Source organism: Cyprinus carpio, chromosome A2, assembly GCF_018340385.1.
Source record: "Cyprinus carpio isolate SPL01 chromosome A2, ASM1834038v1, whole genome shotgun sequence".
Classification (NCBI taxonomy): Eukaryota; Metazoa; Chordata; class Actinopteri; order Cypriniformes; family Cyprinidae; genus Cyprinus; species Cyprinus carpio.
Genome location: NC_056573.1, coordinates 24802870 through 24820262, shown reverse-complemented (window position 1 = coordinate 24820262; position 17393 = coordinate 24802870). Strand labels below are relative to the sequence as shown.

General features: G+C 34.2%; 2 protein-coding genes across 2 annotated transcripts in view; one reads left to right on the top strand and one right to left on the bottom strand.

The window, feature by feature from the left end:
* Positions 1–4583, bottom strand: part of LOC109099009 (vimentin A2-like) — an 8011-nt gene extending 3428 nt beyond the window's left edge. The window contains exons 1-3 of the mRNA XM_019112565.2: positions 3998–4583; positions 2310–2370; positions 746–841 (exon numbers count right to left, since the gene is read on the bottom strand). Coding sequence (XP_018968110.1) covers positions 746–841; positions 2310–2370; positions 3998–4500 — 660 coding nt within the window. The 5' untranslated portion in view covers positions 4501–4583. The remainder of the gene's footprint in view (positions 1–745; positions 842–2309; positions 2371–3997) is intronic.
* Positions 4584–10589: 6006 nt separating this feature from the next.
* LOC109062785 (contactin-associated protein-like 2) overlaps positions 10590–17393 on the top strand; it is a 39501-nt gene continuing 32697 nt past the window's right edge. Inside the window, exon 1 of the mRNA XM_042712110.1 lies at positions 10590–10965. Within this exon, the coding sequence (XP_042568044.1) occupies positions 10887–10965 (79 nt within the window). The 5' untranslated portion in view covers positions 10590–10886. The remainder of the gene's footprint in view (positions 10966–17393) is intronic.

Below are 17393 nucleotides of genomic sequence, written 5' to 3'. Positions count from 1 at the left end.
ATATTAGATTAATTATAAAAAATATTATTAATTTTATTATAAAAATTGTAATCAAATAATTTTATATATATACAATTCAGTGATTGCAAATTAGCCAAAAAAAGTTACATTTTTACATGATTTTACACTTAAACTTATAAAAATGTAAATAATATTTTTTTTAAATTTCATTATAATAATTTTAAGAAATGCATATATACTTAACACTGATTAATGATTACAAATTAGAGAAAGATAATTGTGAATTTGTTACACCATTTTACTTTTATAATAATTAAATTAATAAAAATTTTTACTTTATTATTATATTTTATTTAATTAATTTAAAGGATACAGTTTTACAAAATTAGACAAAGACACCAAAAAATGTATGCAATTTTACACAACATTAAATAAATATTTTTGAAATCATAAAAATGTAATTCAATTCAATGGCAAAATTTACATTTTCTTAAAGTGCAAAAAGGTTTCAGAAAGGTTTTCCCATAATATGTAAATATCTTAAACTGATTGATTTCCAACTCTTAATGTCAATTATCAGACTGTTGCTATCAGTTTAAAACTAACACTTCTGATAACTGACCATGCAGATTTAGTTAATTGCCTTGAAATGGCCAAATTGGTTGATTAATCAGTCACTAGTTGAGAGTGTGATGGTGGTAATTAGATGCATTTATCTGTCATTAAACGCCTTTTAAAGCAGAATTTTGTTTCAGGAAACGGAAGCTGTAGCAGTGTGTCTCACCTCATCGTGGAGCTTTTTCAGGAAGGCGAGCTCGTCCTGAAGAGACTCCACCTTCCTCTCCAGATCCACTCGAGCAAGAGCAGCGTTATCCACATCCTACACAACATTAACAACATTGTATTACACAGCACTGCTGTACTGAGCACAGAAAGTACACAGTGAAGAGGTCTTTGTATTTTTAATGAGTATCTGGGCCGGGCACAATGCCCTGCAGTCTGTGTGGCACCATTCGGGTGTCTGCTGACAGGACTACCACAGCCCGCATTATAACCATGAATAAACAGAGGCTTTAACACCCTCACCGGTTTATGCTTGACACATGCTCTCTCACACACACACATATCCAGACATTCCTGCCCTTGGCAGCCGGTTCAGTCACAACAGTTTGCTTTGTCAAGGTCTGCTGGTCTGCTGGAAGAGCAATCAGCAGTGATGGAGATTTCCCAGCACTAATGCCAGAGACAAAGACACTCCGACATGCCACACTGAGCCGTTCCTCCAGCACAGACCCAAAGCAGAACCTCTAGCAGTTCCCAGTTTAAATAGAGAAATATACTGTAGCTGCAAGCAGCAATTAGTTTGGTCATAGCACCCCCTTTGGGGATTTTAGTCCAATGATTATGAATAGATTCATCATTATTTGTAACTTTATACATTTCTGTTTACCATTAGAAAGTTTAGGATAAGATTTTTATAATATTTTTGGTAGAAGGCTGCATTTATTTGGTAAAAACCCAGTTAAAACAGGAATATTGTGAAATATTATTACAATTTAAATTAATATATTTTAAAATGTAATTTATTCCTGTGATGCAAAGCTGAATTTTCAGTATCATTACTCCAGTCTTCACGATCCTTCAGAAATCATTTAAATATGGTGATTTGCTGCTCAAGAAACATTTATTATTATTATTCATTCTGAATATTTTTGTAAAAACCATGATATACTTTTTTCAGGGTTCTTTGATTAATAGAAATGGCAAAAGAAACAGAATTATTTGAAACAGAATTATTGTAACATTATAAATGTCTTTACTGTCACTTTTGACCAACTCTTCCAACTCTTCAGTGCTTCCTCGCTGAATAAAAGTATTAATTTCTTTCAAAAAAAAAAAAGGTTGGCCACAAACTTCTGATGTGTTCTGATCATTATTCTAAAAATATGCAAGTTGACTTCTATTGCATACCTCTGTGAGCTCAACCATCCACCCAGAAGCAGAAATTACACAATGTTATCAATTCATCTCATCTTACGTTACTCAGATTTTTACAGCTACATCCTGAAAACTGACTCAAGGGTTAAGTGTTGCAAGTATTACCATACTTCTGAAACTGTTAACAGGAGTTGCGATACCATCTTTAACTATTTGCATCAGCAAAGGCCTCATGAAATATTCCTGCAAACAGTTGTTGTTTTTTATGCCTGGTCCATCTAACAGAATTATTGACTCTTGTAGTTCTTATTATAAAACAAATACCGCAGATTTGTTAAACACTGCCATTTGAAATAAATTAAGGTTATATGTTTCTCAAAACATTCGTTTTAAATATGACCGTGTTTTACCTGTATGTAACTCTTTTTGTTGTTCTCTGCATCTTCTCGCTGAAGAATCTCATCCTGCAGTCTGGAAATGACAGACGTCAGTAAAAACTGTTTAGTTTCTAATATTTTCCAATGCAAAATAGTTTCACTCAGCATAGTTGATTTATTCATTATTACACAACTCTGGTCCCAAGAAGTATTTAAACACTTGTGTGAAATGGTTTCACTGCATTAGATCACAAATAATAATAAAAAAAAAGAAAGAAAATGGCATGTTCAAACAAATTATGCTAGAGCTGATGTCTGACATCAACAAAGTTTCCAAATATGTTTTGTCTTCATTCTGCACAGGGTGCAACAAGGCTAAAGGCCCCCCGAGGTAAAAGGGACTATTGATTTTATATTTTCCAAAACACTAAACAAACTAAACACTGCTCTGTCACTATGCACTGCACAGTTATCCTGATGCATGAGGTCACTATGTGCATACAAAATAATAACTGAGGTGAATTAATTGATATTTAATAACTTTTAAATATTGATTTGTTACAAAGTATTGGATGGTGGTTTATATGCAAAATTTATTTTTTAATTATTTTGAATGAGAATTTCCTTAATTTGATATTTTTAAAAAATGCTATCTCAAAAATATTTGCATATAATGAGAAATTTTGCAAGATCACGGTTGCATGAGATAAAAGAAAAAAATAGATTTTAATCAAAACAGCTTCCTGTTATTATTTTATCTCCATTGTTATTCAATAAAAGGGATGTTTTTCTCAATCTTCATACACTTTGTCCCCAAAACAAGTACTTCCTGCTTAAAATGTTTCATCTATTCTTTATTAAACTTCTTTTTTGTGAAATGTTTCACTTAAAGTGTTTATATTTAACAAACTGCAGATAATATTTGGTTTGATATTCGATATGATCAAATGCAATGCATCCATAATTTAACACACCAAAAAGTGTATGAATGAATACTTTTTGGGGGCCACCCCAGCTAACAGAGAATATTCTTAAAATGTTCTGATAAGGTTATGAATGTTCTTCCAGTGGCCATAATAAAACATTCATTGATTTACAACATCTGGTCTTTAATAATGTTCTCAAAATGCTAGCAGAAAAACTTTATATACAATATATAAAACTTTAAATCTTCATTCTCATAAAAAATTTATTTTTTTCAAAGTAAAAAATTTTTTTTTAAACCATATAAAACATATTTTTTTTTTTTTTTTTTATCGTAACCTGTTTCAGAAAGTTATAATATAGTAATAATAAGTTATATATAACCTATAATGTTTGAAAAATGGAAGGTTGTTTATTTTTAATCGAATTAATTAACTGTTAATTAACTGTTGCTGCAATTTTTAAACATTTACAGAAAATATAGAAAAATATTGTTTTCATAACTTCATGGGAACGTTAGAAAAACATTCTTAGATCATATTTATGTTAGCTGGAAATGTACAGTATAGCAAGTCTCTCAACAGTCTGTTAATGTTCTTCCAATAACGTTAATAGAACGTTCACTCAAAATTAAAAAAAAAAGAAAAAACTTATAAGAACTACCATCTACAAGAATTTTTTTTTTTTTTTTTTTTTTTTTTTTGAATGTAACTTCTTGTTTCACAGAACATTCAGAAATGACGTTTTCATAACTCAACCTTAGAAAACATATTTTTTTTAGAACATATTTTTGTCACTTCTCTCTGAGTCGCTCAAAATCTTCTGCCAGGTTGTCTCGCGTCACTTCCACGCGTGCTTTTTCCGTGGTGAGCTGGTCCACCTGTCTCCTCAGGTCGCGCATCTCCTCCTCGTACAGATCCGTGATGCGGGACGATCTCTGGCCCCTCAGCTGCTCCAGCTCCGCGCACAGGATCTTGTTCTGCTGCTCCAGGAAACGCACCTTCTCGATGTAACTAGCGAAGCGGTCGTTCAGCGACTGCATCTGCGCCTTTTCATTCAGACGGTTCGCCTTGAATTCCGTGTTTAAGGCGTCGGAGAGGTTAAAGTCCAGAATCTCAGAGGTCAGTCGTGGCATCGCCGCGCTGCTTCTGACCCTGGAGCTCTTCGACGCGTAAATGACCGGAGTCGAGGAGATGCCGAAAGACACCCGCGAGCGCACGGAGCTGGAGCTCTGGCGGCTGGAGAACGCGCTGCTTCGGCTCACATCTACAAAGCGCTTTCTGTAGGAGGAGGTCGACATCGTGAACTTTAGAAGTTGTTGCTCTGCGCACCGTTTCTCTCTTCAGGAACTGTCCCAAACAAGGAGCGATAGCCTGAGAGGAGGCATCATTTATAGTCAACTCATTATGCAAATCACATAACGGTGCTGGAGGATTTGAGTGACACCAGCGGAACCCTGTAGAATCTGAGAGAGTTTCTAGAGTTATTTTAATATTCTCCGCCTACTGAGGAAATAAACTACTCCACCACTTATTTAACTAAAGCCAAACATGCATTTATTTGTTACTCAAATATTTTTAATTATTTTAATGTTTTGTGTCCTATTATTTAATTTTCAATTGTTATTAATACAATAAATATTTATTCATCATTTTATTCATTATTTTATTTAGCGTTTAGCTTTTTTATTAATTTATTTTGTTTCATAAAATCAAAATAAATAAGATTTATATTACTGAATTTACTGGAGGGTTTTGGTCTTTTAAAAAATGGGTTAAGTTACCATTTAACAAAATCTTCGGAACCAAGCACATTAGTTGTTTCTTCCTCTTCCTCTTTTTTTTCTTATTTCCTTAATGTTATAGGGATGACTGTTGAACTTCATCTTATTATTCAACCAAATGTTTCTAACAATTATGCTGGGCTATATGTCTTATCTAGATCAAATGGCTTCAGAAATACAGTATGTCTCTCAAACCACTGACCTACTAAATTTCACAAGTCATTTCACACATAATCACAACCACAGGCCTTTCATATTTCGGTGAGTCTTAAAATGTTTGCTCCTGCTGTTTCAAGAACTATTTTAAACTGTAAAGTGAGGCTGCAGTAGAAAACAACAGAGATCACAGCAGTTGTTGACAGCCACTTCATCTTAAACAGATATTCCAGTTAAGAAAGAAAAAGACCCTTGAGCTGCATAAACCTCATTTGAAGTCCTTCCTGGGCTTTTTTTTTTTTTTTGGAAGCTATAATACCTTGGAGAGTTAATTCAGGAAGTTTAACCTGCCACAGGAGCTGCTGAAACAGTTCTACTCAGCCGTCATTGAGTCTCTCCTGTGCACTTCAATAACTGTGTGGTTTGGTTCAGCTACAAAATCAGACATCAGAAGACTACAGAGAACGGTTCGGACTGCTGAAAGGATTATTGGTACTCCCCTGCCCACCCTTCAAGAACTGTATACATCCAGAGTGAGGAAAAGGGCTCAGAAAATCACTCTGGATCCCTCACACCCAAGTTACCCCATCTTTGAACTCTTGCCATCTGGCCGGCGCTTCAGAGCCGCAAATACCACGACAGTCAGGCACAAGAACAGTTTCTTCCCCCAGGCAATCTACCTCATGAACAGTTAAATGTTCCCCACTTATACAATAAAAAAAAAAATGTGCAATATCCTTATATTTATTTTGTTACCCCTTCATCCTAGTACATCCCTGCATCTTACTCAATCCAATTCCATTATCATTTATAGCACAATTGTTTATACACTTATTTATCTGCAAAGGGTTTTTATTTTTTATTTTTTTTTATTTTTTTTTTTTTATTTTTTTTTGACTGTGTGTTGTTGTCTTTTGTGTACTGGAAGCTTATGTCACTAAAACAAATTCCTTGTATGCGCAAGCATACTTGGCAATAAAGCTCTTTCTGATTCTGATTCTGATTCTGATATTGCTGGTCAGAGAACATGTTCATCTGTTAACATGGTGCTATCTCAGGCCTTGCAATTAAAAATTTACATTAAATTGCACATTTTTACACTAGGTTACAGTAGTTACTAGAGTAGATTCCTGTAGTTACAATATTCAGTCTGCCGCTAGACTAAGCAACAGATGCTTTTCGGCTAGTGCTATTATTTCTGATGACCCAAAGCAATGCTAAAAGAACGTCTTTCTATGCTGTTTGCATGCAAAAACGAGCACAACCAAATTCAGCGCGTCAGGTAGTTCCTTTCACATATGACTCTCATGAGCCGAGTCTTTGCAGTGAATCGATAACTTGTTTAGTGCAACCAGCGTGTTCCAATTCATAAACAAATGACTCTTATGGGTCGGCTCAGTGAATCAAAAACACACCACACCGTCTGTGTAGTCTGATTCAAGAACAAAAGACTATTACATTTATTTCGGTATTTTGTGTTTGATTTTTTATTTCCCGTATATATCCTAATGTACCCCTGACTGTATTTTCACACATGTCTGGTGCACTATAAGGTGAGAACAAAATTCTAGTCTAACAAAAAGGTTTTTTATATATTACAAAATAGAAAATTTGGCATATAATGTATAAACTTCCTAGAATTGTCAGTGTTATTTTAGTATCTTTGAGATACTATTATTGTTTTTCATTAATATTTTAATTTTTATTTTCATATTTTCCATATCTTCATGATAATTATGATCATTTTTGTTTTTGTCAGTTTTAGTATTTTCTTAGCTTTATATATATTTTTTATTAATATTTATTTTAGTTTTAGTTATTTAAGTATACATCAAGTTAAATTAAATTGAAATGAGAAATGTTGCATTGGCAACTAGCTGAAAGAAAAAAAACTTTAAGTTTTATATTTTTTTTTTCAGTGGAAGTTTAATTAATTTCATGTTTTGTTTGTATTTCAAGTATTATTAACGTCAGTTTTTAGTTAAATTTAATAACCCTGGCCACTTCAACACATATTTTTAGCTAGTCATTTACTCTGATTTGCATGACAATTGAATATCTGTCAGTGACAGCTGTGTTTTTTGCTTTCAAAATGTCAGGAGCAGATGGTTTTCTGCAGTCATATGTCTAACCTGAACTGCTCAAAGCTGAACACATAGATCATGAACTCCTTCATTACTAGTATGTATTCAATACTCTGTTTACTGGAGTTGGCCATGATTCCATGATTTAGTATTTTTACTAATATTCTGGTGCCTAGATATTGATGCCTCATGTCTCTTCTCATGATCTTCGGTTGTCCAAAAAGCCAGGACTGGTTCAGAAAAGTAATAGCACCCTTCTGCCTATAACACGTGTGATTTGATGTGTAATTCATCTTTAGCTGGTCTTATTTTGATGATCTTACACTGATGACTGCTAGATTGTGCAGTTTTTGCTTCATATTTACATCACATAGACCTTTATTATTTATTTTTATGAGAACACTGTTATTGAGAGTATTCAAAACAATGGGATTCCCAGAATTCAGCTGAGCCAACCCTTGGGAATCACCTTGATAATTTAAAGGGATACTCCACCCCAAAATGAAAATTTTGTCATTAATCACTTACCCCATGTCTCTCCATATCACTGTATGCTGCGTATGCTCTTCTGTATCATCCGCGCCACAAGGGTGCGCAGTTTTCTTTCAAATCAAAGCTAAATACACGTGGAAACAGTGCATCCTTGTGGTGTGGATTACACAGAAAAGCATACGCAGCATACGGTGATATGGAGAGACACAGAGGAGACTGTTGACAAAGTTATTTTAGTTTTCTTCGCTTACAAAAAGTGTTCCCGTTGCTTCATATAACCCAGATTGCACGTCTGATGGCAGATGGAGTATTCTGAAGATGACTTTCATACCTTTTATGGACCTTGACACTGTTATTTACTTGGCAGTCTTTGGGACAGTCACAGGCCTCCAGGTTTTCATCCAAAATATCTTGAATTGTTTTCCGAAGACAAACTGAGCTTTTACAGGTTTGGAATGACATGGGGGTAAGTGATCAATGACAAAATTTTCATTTTGGGGTGGAGTATCCCTTTAATAAGTCTTTCACCAGAGACTGCGAAAGTCATTGGAAGTGTAATGGGTAAAATATATACAATTAAATTAAATTAAATTAAATTTATGCATTTAGCAGACGCTTTTATCCAAAGCGACTTACAGTGCATTCAGACTATCAGTTTTTACAATTCTCCCTGTAAACAATTCTATTGTAAAGAACGTAGCATTTATGCTTTGTTAACATTTTGCAAGATCTCAAGATATGATAAATCATAGAAATGTAGCTGTAGTAAATGATTCTGGGAATTTATTTTGACTATATGTTCAGAATGGGGTAATTGAAATCTTTTTATTATTACAATGTTAATCTCTAAAATTATGCACTGATAAACATAAATACATTTTCAGGCATGATTTAAAGTCTAGTTCACCCCAAAATTTTTCATCATTTTGTCACCGAAAAGTTACCAGTAGCCATTGACTTCAATAGCATTTTTTCCATACTATCGATGGCTACCATCAACTGTTTGGTTACCAACCTTCTTCAGAATGTCTTTTTTGTGCTTAACAGAAGAAAGAAACTCATGGAACAACTTGAGGGTGAAGTAAATGATCACAGAATTTTTTTATTTTTTTAGGTGAACTATCCCTTTAATTCAGCACAGTCCAGTTATCTTGTAAGTAAATGTTTCTTTTGCATCCTTAATCTAGTTTTGAATGAAAATGTCTTGGCTACTGGCGACATCATTTCAAAAAATAAAGTTAAATTGTGGCATGAATTAATTTAGTTCATTAATTATGCAGGACTTGGAAGGTCAGGTGCAATTGCATTATGGTATGCTCTTCAACATACAGCAAGTCATGCAGGTGTTCATCAATACAGAAAGTGAGAGATGAGAGAAGATTGTGTGAATCCTTTCAGTTTGAATTTTAAGATGCAAAAGGCAAGAATTGACATATTTTAAACCACATTTTAGAAAAGAAAACAATTAAGTCAACACAGATGAACAATATTTCTTTATACTGAACACAGCTGGTATTGTTTTTTATAGAAGTCTTGCCGATAAGCTGTATGACATCATCTGATTATCCCCGGGCTGTTCTGGGGTCAGTTCACTGTCAGTGATCACTTCCTTTAAAATGCTTTCTCACAGCATGAGCGGTTGAGCCTGTGCTTTCCGTCTGGAAGTGTCTTCAGCTGTGCTTGTGAAATGCTGACATACACTGCAGGGCTGAATGGGGTCATCCAGGCAGAAGAGAGTTAGAATTCACTGGCTTTATGAGCTCCAAGAGTGACAGACACTGCACATGAAGAAATACACACCCATGCCAAACACATATCACCCATAGCTTCCTGTTTTGGATTCACTTCAGATGTGGTCTAACATCTTAAGCCCACATGCCTGTATATTACTGTATATTAGATTAGCTTGAATTGTTTTCCATGCATTTACAGCTCAAATGACAGTGGAAAACTTTTAGCTTGATTGCAGAAGGCTTTTATGTCTGTTGTTGTGTTATGATCATATTTTATTGAATCTGTGCAGGCTTACAGTTCTGTTTAATAGCAAAATATATATATTTTTTACATTAAAAAGCAAGGGCTGATTTTACAGCCTGTAATCTTTATGAACCTCGGACAGTGAAAAAATCGGTTTTTACTAAATGGTGTTTTGTCGCCACTCAGTGGTTACTCATACCTCTCTTGATTAAAGCATGTAGTGTGTCAGAGAGCAAATGTTGGCATGTGATTTCTCATTACACAGTCAGGTACTTAATATGGTTTTAATCATTGTAGAATATCCCAATTGGTGCCACATCAAGCCTTTTATTGACTCCTAGATGCTTAATCAAATTCCCTTATTTTGGTAGCAGCTGCATTCTGAAGACAGTTTAAAGGGAAATGCAACATTTGTTTTATTAATTACTTAGAAACAGTTTTGTACTTGATTACCAAAGACCTCCACTAATTGCCCCAGGGCAAAATTAATCTTCAGTGAAATTAGCCTATGTAGGGCTAGATTTCACAACTATATTCAAGCTGTTTTTCTTTTGTTATTTTTATTGAAATGAATACTTTTTTTGATACTATATGTCTTCTAATAAAGCATTTATTTTATTTTTATTTTTATTCCTGTTTGATTTTTTACAATTATAATTATTATTATTATGTGAACTCTTCCAAACCTCTCCTTTCGTCCTCCATTTAAGAATAAAACATTCAAGTTTGGAAACACATGAGAGTAAATACATTATGTTTGATGTATTGCTAACACGAATTTTATTTTTGCTTCTACTATCCCTTTAAGAACCGTCCACCCCTCTTTTCATATATTTTTCAGCGGCTTTTGGCGTCTCGCTGTGCTGCTGGAATGTACCACTTTCATCCGCAGAGGGAGGAACGAGAGACCTCATTAACTTCAGCACCTGGACAGCGACCGTCCCGGAAACCCTCCTCTGGTGAAACAATGCGAGCATTCAGTGGAACGATATTCTTCCAAGACACGCTTTGACAAACAATGCGAATTCCGAGACCTTTTCTTGCTGGCTAATATAGAAAGGTGGCTGTACTGCGCACCTATATCTAGCTGAAACAGCGCCAGCACTGAGGCTTCCCTTCCGTGCAGGGAGGGTGCGAGTGAAGGAAGGACAAAACGCCGCGGTTCTCTTTGTTTACATCGGAATAAAAGTGAGAATGCGACGGATTGTCGGAAAGGAGCTGCCGCAGATATTGTGGATCTGGAGTGTTTATGTGAAGCTCAGCGCAGGAGCCCGTGAGTACATAAATGTGTGTGTATGTGTGTGTTCAGTGATCTTATTATGCGTCAGCATGTGATTCTTCATCTATCCAGTATCAACACTTTATTCCACATATTAGGTTACACTTTCAAATAGCTTGTTGAAATAGAATAGAATAGTGTGTGATTTAAATAGATTATGCACACAGGTTTATTAAAAAACAAAACAAAAAGTGTGAAGTTGATTTATGCATGCCATATGGTCGTATGAGATTTCATGCTTTAATGCTCTTCTGGTTGCATGGGAGCATCATGGGAATATGAGGGTTTTGCTGATCAGTTGTCAGTCTATGTGGGTGTTTCATAAGCTTTGTTTATGATTATGAAATATTATCCTCAGTTGGTGTAGTAGGTGCTTGTTTTGGCTGTCAAAAAGTTAGAGCCTATCCACTTTTTCAAAGGCACAATGAATATATCACTGTAAAAAAATCAAAGTTGTAACCTTAAGGAATTATTATCATTTATTTGACCCTTTAAATTACTTTTCTTGCTATAAACTCTGTATTTATCTGATTAAATAATAGTGATGATGAATGAATGATTATGATGCACATTTATTTGGGTTACCTGGTAGTTTGTACAATGTTCTTTTTTGCATTCTATCTTTTTTTCTTTTTGAGTCAAAGTCCTGCTGAAGTCAAGTATTGATGCTGTAGTCAGTTTTCCTCTGGCTATTATAGATCGGTGGCATATACTAATGGAGAATACAGGTCAAAGCTGTCTGGAAAAAAAATGGTTCTGCAGCAATAACATGTAGCCTCATTTTCCGCTTGGGGTAACACATTAATAAATAATACCTAAAGAGATATGTGGACATGTTGGCACCCTTTAATATAGTATAAACTATAAAAAATTAAAAAAGTAGAAGAAATAGGGGTGATTTAGGGGATTATAGGTGGACAAGCACAAGAACCCAAAAATGCATCACAGAAACCTGAGGTGCACCAAGTGCGTGCCGTGTGCCACCCAAGGTGGATTAGTTTGCTGCCAGTTCACCCATCTCGGATTATTATGTCAAATGGAAATTTAATCTAAATTTAAAGATTTCCTCACAGACCATGGCAACATTTGCATGAGAAATAGTCTCTCATAGACTACATTCAGTATAGCCTTAAAGTAAAACTTTTGAACATGAGTCATCAATGCTGCAGTTTTTACATTTTGTACTGTAGTAAAAGTCCACTAAACTAAAGGTTGATACAAGACGTTTAGACATCAAACAATGTATTTTATGAGGATTTTTTAAAGCAAATGTTAATAGGAATTTTAGGCCAATCATTACTATGGTGATTTTTGTGTTCTTGATGGCAAGTTGTAAAAAGTTATTGGGGAAATTCAACCAAAAATTCATTTGCTCACAATTTTGTTGTTCAAATCTTAAATTTTTTTTTTCACCTTCAGAACACAGAATAAGATATTTTGAGCAACACTGTGGTCCAAACAACACTGGAGCCCATTAACTTTCATTATACACACAAAAATCACACCTTATTATAAAATATCTTAAGTTCCACAGAAGAGAAAAGTCATACAGGTTTGGAACGCATGCATGGCTGGTTCAGACAAAATTCATCCTTATTCTGACTGGCAATAAAACATTTATGAAACAGGCTGATTGTGCTCTGTAATACAGACAGAGGCTAATACAATCCCATTGAGCTCTCCCATTGGCTGTTGCAGCGCCTCTAGATCAGTAACGCAGTGTTTTGTGATGCTAATGAGGAAGCTCATTTAAATTCAGGCACCTGCCATCTTGATTTGACAAAGCGTGTGCCGCCCACTGTCATCTCACCCCTCCCCCAGTCACCAGGCACCTCCCTTTGTCCACTGGAGATGGACACGAGTGAACAAAAGCCTGCGCATGTTCCAAGCAATGAGGGTAAAAAGCACACACCCACTAAACACTTCACGCTCCAGATCTGTAATGTCACACCTTTAAATGTTTGTTAGGTTGGCGGTTTTTTATTATTTATTTATTTATTTATTTATTTATTAATTGGTTAGCATGTCATTCATAAACAAGGTTGACATTAGTCAAGGGTTCATCATGGAAGCAGTAGAACAGTGTTTATGAGAACAGAAACACTAGATGAATTGTCTTTTTTGGAAATAATTTTTTTAAAGGTATCAATATGAAAGATTAAATTGAATTATATCATATACATTATAAAATTGCAGTTTGCATAAAGAAAAGCCCTTAAATAAATAAATAAATATTTATGTATTTATTTATGCATTATTTATCATTGTGACATTATTTTAATACTATTTAAGCACCCCAGTTCCCATTACTGCAATGCAAAATAATTCATACATATATATATATATATATATATATATATATATATATATATATGTGTGTGTGTGTACGTATGTTATATATATATATGTGTGTGTGGTGTGTGTGTGTGTGTGTGTGTGTGTGAGTATGTGTGTGTGTGTGTGTGTGTGTGTGTGTTTATATATATACTGTGTATCAAAGTAGTTAATATTCATTATTACACTAATACATAATGGTAGTATTTTTACTGCCTTTATGCTGATGTACATAAAATAGTTGTATTACAGTACTTTTTACAGTAATGTAGTAAATAAAAATTAAATTTCAGTAATGAGAATCTAGTGAAACCATTTAAAATAATAATAATTAATGTATTGTATGATGTATAATTAATATATGCATGTGTATGTGTATGTATGTGTGTGTGTGTATATATATATATACATATATATATATATATATATATATATATATATTAATTGTAGAAAAATGACAGTAGCATTGAACAGATCAGCATGGAACTATAAATATAAATAATATAAGTGTGTGTGTGTATTTATACAATGTGGTACTGTTTTTACAGCCTTTTTTACTTATTTACATTTTAAAAAACATTGTATTACAGTAAATTTTCTACTAAAGAATACATAAAATTACAGTAATGAAATTCTAGCAAGACATTTTAAAATATCTGAACAGATTATGAAGCTGAGAATTTGGAGCAAAATGTGCTTAATTGTTGTAAAAAATAATTTCACAATGCAAAAAAAAAAAAAAAAAAAAATCAGTGTTCCTAAAATTTGGTTAATTTTTTTAAATGCAAAATATAATTTCATTTATTTTAGAGAAATGTGACCTCAGCATGTTTTTGTGAGATTCACTCCATTATGCCTCTGGGTAAAAAGCCTTCATTTACTCCTCCGTCTAAATATCAACATGCTCCGTGAATCTGAATCACAGTTTCACGTAGAGACACATGAATGACACAAAGCCTTCTGGCAGGACCTCCTCCCCATCCAGGCTTTGAGAGCTCATGTATTCAATCTAATCCCAATTTATGAACAATCCCCCATGAACCCATGAACAGATGTGGTTTGGAGAGCAAGAGGAGGCAAACAAAGACCATTTGTGATGACCTGTCAACACATTAATTCAAGATGGGGCTGTTGATTGTAGCTTTATAATTAACATCTTACACCACAAAAGGTAATTAAAGATGTTGACTTAGAGCAGATGCTGGCTCAAATGAGCAGAATTCAGCCAGGAGTAAAACAGATTCTAGTGTCTTAATACTCAATTTATGGAGTTTCAATGGGACAGTCATTCCAAGGAAATAGTTTGTGCTGCACTGGGGAAAAATAATTCTGTCCTTAATCATTATCTTTGTCTTGTTTTTCAGTAAAGGTATCCAGTATAGCAAAATTTAGTTTTTCAGAGTTATTTATAATGCTTTTTTTTATTATTATTTAGATAAATAATCTTTTTTAAAAAAGGCTTTTATATATGTCTAATATTTTCACTTAAACCAAAACCTTTTTGTCATCTTAGTGATGTTTCTCAAGCAAACTTATCCTGTTTTATATGGAAGCCTGTATAAAGGTAGTTGTAACTTTTTGTCTCACAATTCTGTCAGAATTGTATGATATATAGACAGAATTCACAGAATTCAGATTTTTTTTCTTGCAATTCTGAGATTACATCTCGCAATTCTTAGTTTATATCATTGTTTATATCATAGATATAATATAGAATTGCATGAATATAAGTCAGAATTATGTGATAAAAAGTCACAATTATACTCAAAGGAATATCATTTTGACAGTCCATGAAATAGCATACTTTTAAACCTTAAATATAGAAGTTGTAGGTTGTATATAACATACTCTAACAACTTCATTTCAAGCCAATTCACAAGCTACTACAGTATTCCAACACACCCACAGATTTCCTTCAAACTGTCTGATGCATACTGCTTACAAAAATGGTAAGAGCTTTCCAAAATCACAAGCATTTTATCTGTCCTCTGAGACAGAAAGTTGAGAATGGCCAAAGGTTCTAATGCTGTCAGTATTCATTAAACCATGCAGCATTTGTCTCCTAAATTCTTATCTCATTTTGACATTGATCAGTCCCTCCAGGTAATTTCGTAATTAAATTATCGATATGTACTGATAATGACTGTACAAGTAATGCCTATATCTCTTATTATTAATGTATCAGGAAGTGTTTGCCGGCAGGTACTGTTTGTTCAGGATTGGTCAACTGTACAAGGCATTGCTGTAGCTATTGTTTTCTCATATAGTTTGACAGATAATTAGATGGATGAATGGGAATCTAACTAATGCATTCATCAAAAGCAAAAGAACACTTTTCATTAAGATGACCCCTAAACTCACCACTGTGGTTTCTAAGGTGTTCTTGGTGGTTGCTATAGGTGCACAGTTTGAGGCATCATTCATGTCTGTAGTGCAAACGGTGCATGATCAGCTAGATGTTGAAAACTTAAGCTTAGGAATTTTGAAAATCAAGCAACATATGCAAGTGAACAATAACTAAGTACTAATTTTATAAATAAATGCTCAGCAGGAATGTTTTGTAGACTGATTGAATGATTTAAACACTACTCATTGAAGCACTTGGTATGAAGGCCACATGGGCAGAAACAGTAGCGTTAACACAGCAACAGAAGCTCTTTGAGAGACGTACACATCATTAGAGACAGATCCCAACAGACTAAAGGCTATAATTAAAGTAAAAGGTTGTTCGAAAAAATACTGACACAATGGGTTGATCCTTTTTCCAACTCACTGATTTTCAGCTCAGTTGGTGTTATATCTTTCACTTGAATGTTATAAGTTGCACTGAGTAAATACAGCTGGATAAAACAAAAACTGTGTCTGTCCATCTTCCCGTATATAACATTCTATCTGTTCACTGTTCTGTTGCTGAATTATTTTATTTAGCCATCATGCTACCGATCATTCTATCCATTGTTCTATCCACCCATCTATATATCTATTGTTCTTTTTATTGTTAGATCATTCTGTCATTCTATCCTTTGTTCTTTTATCATTTTATCTGTTCCATCTGTTGTATCTGTTGTTCTGTCCATCTTTCTATCAGTCGATTGTTCTGGCTAAAAGCTCTGTATATCCTTCATAATAATGATGCTATCAATCATTTAATTGTGTTAATTGTTAATTTAATTAACGCTTTAAAGCTTTTGCAACCATTGCCAAATTATCATCAAAGTTCATCTTGACACTTACTACTTTTGGCTGCACAGTAGTTCAGACCGCACACATTTTCCAGTGGTTCAGAGTTCTCTGTATACAGCATGTTGATTGAACTCGCTCCGTGTTGCAGGCTGCTGTATTATTGTGCTATCATCGATTTCAGATTCACCCGCTCCTAAAGCATGTCATTCAGACTGCCCCTTCCAGTCTAAGTGGGTGGTTCTTGGCCAGATTTATGCCGAAAGTCAAAAGTCTGGCTTTGTGAGACTCATTTTTTGGGCATTGACTGTATATTGCTGGCTCAGTGAGAGAGATGTTTGTCTGGCAGATGCTGATAAAGAACCCAAATATTTGACAACTGAAATATCTGTCCCAATACAGTCTGACGATGAGAGCAAAATGCCTTTCAGTTTTTTTTTTCTTATTCACTCTCTCTTTCTTTCTATTACTGTACCTTAAGAATGCTGCATAAGTAATGGAGGACACACATTAGCTTTGCTTTATAACCTAGTGAGCTGGCTTGTCTTTCTGCATTGGAACCTGTGCCAAACTGGAACGGGAAAGTGAATCTGTGGTATCAGTTGCAATCTCTCATGTCCGCTTCACTGTTGTTTAGTACCACAACTCATAAAAGCAGGTCTCTCATTGCACTGAAAAATGCAAGTACTACTTAGTCAGTAAAATTTGAAAGAGTTTTTGAATGAAGTTTTTTCTACTCACCAAGGCTGCATTTATTTAATAAAAAAATACAGTAAAAACATTAATACTGTGAATTATAAATAACTGTTTTTTATTTAAAATGTAATTTATTTTTGTGATGCAAAGCTGAATTTTCAGCATCATTGCTCCAGTCTTCAGTTTCACATGATCCTTCAGAAATCATTCTA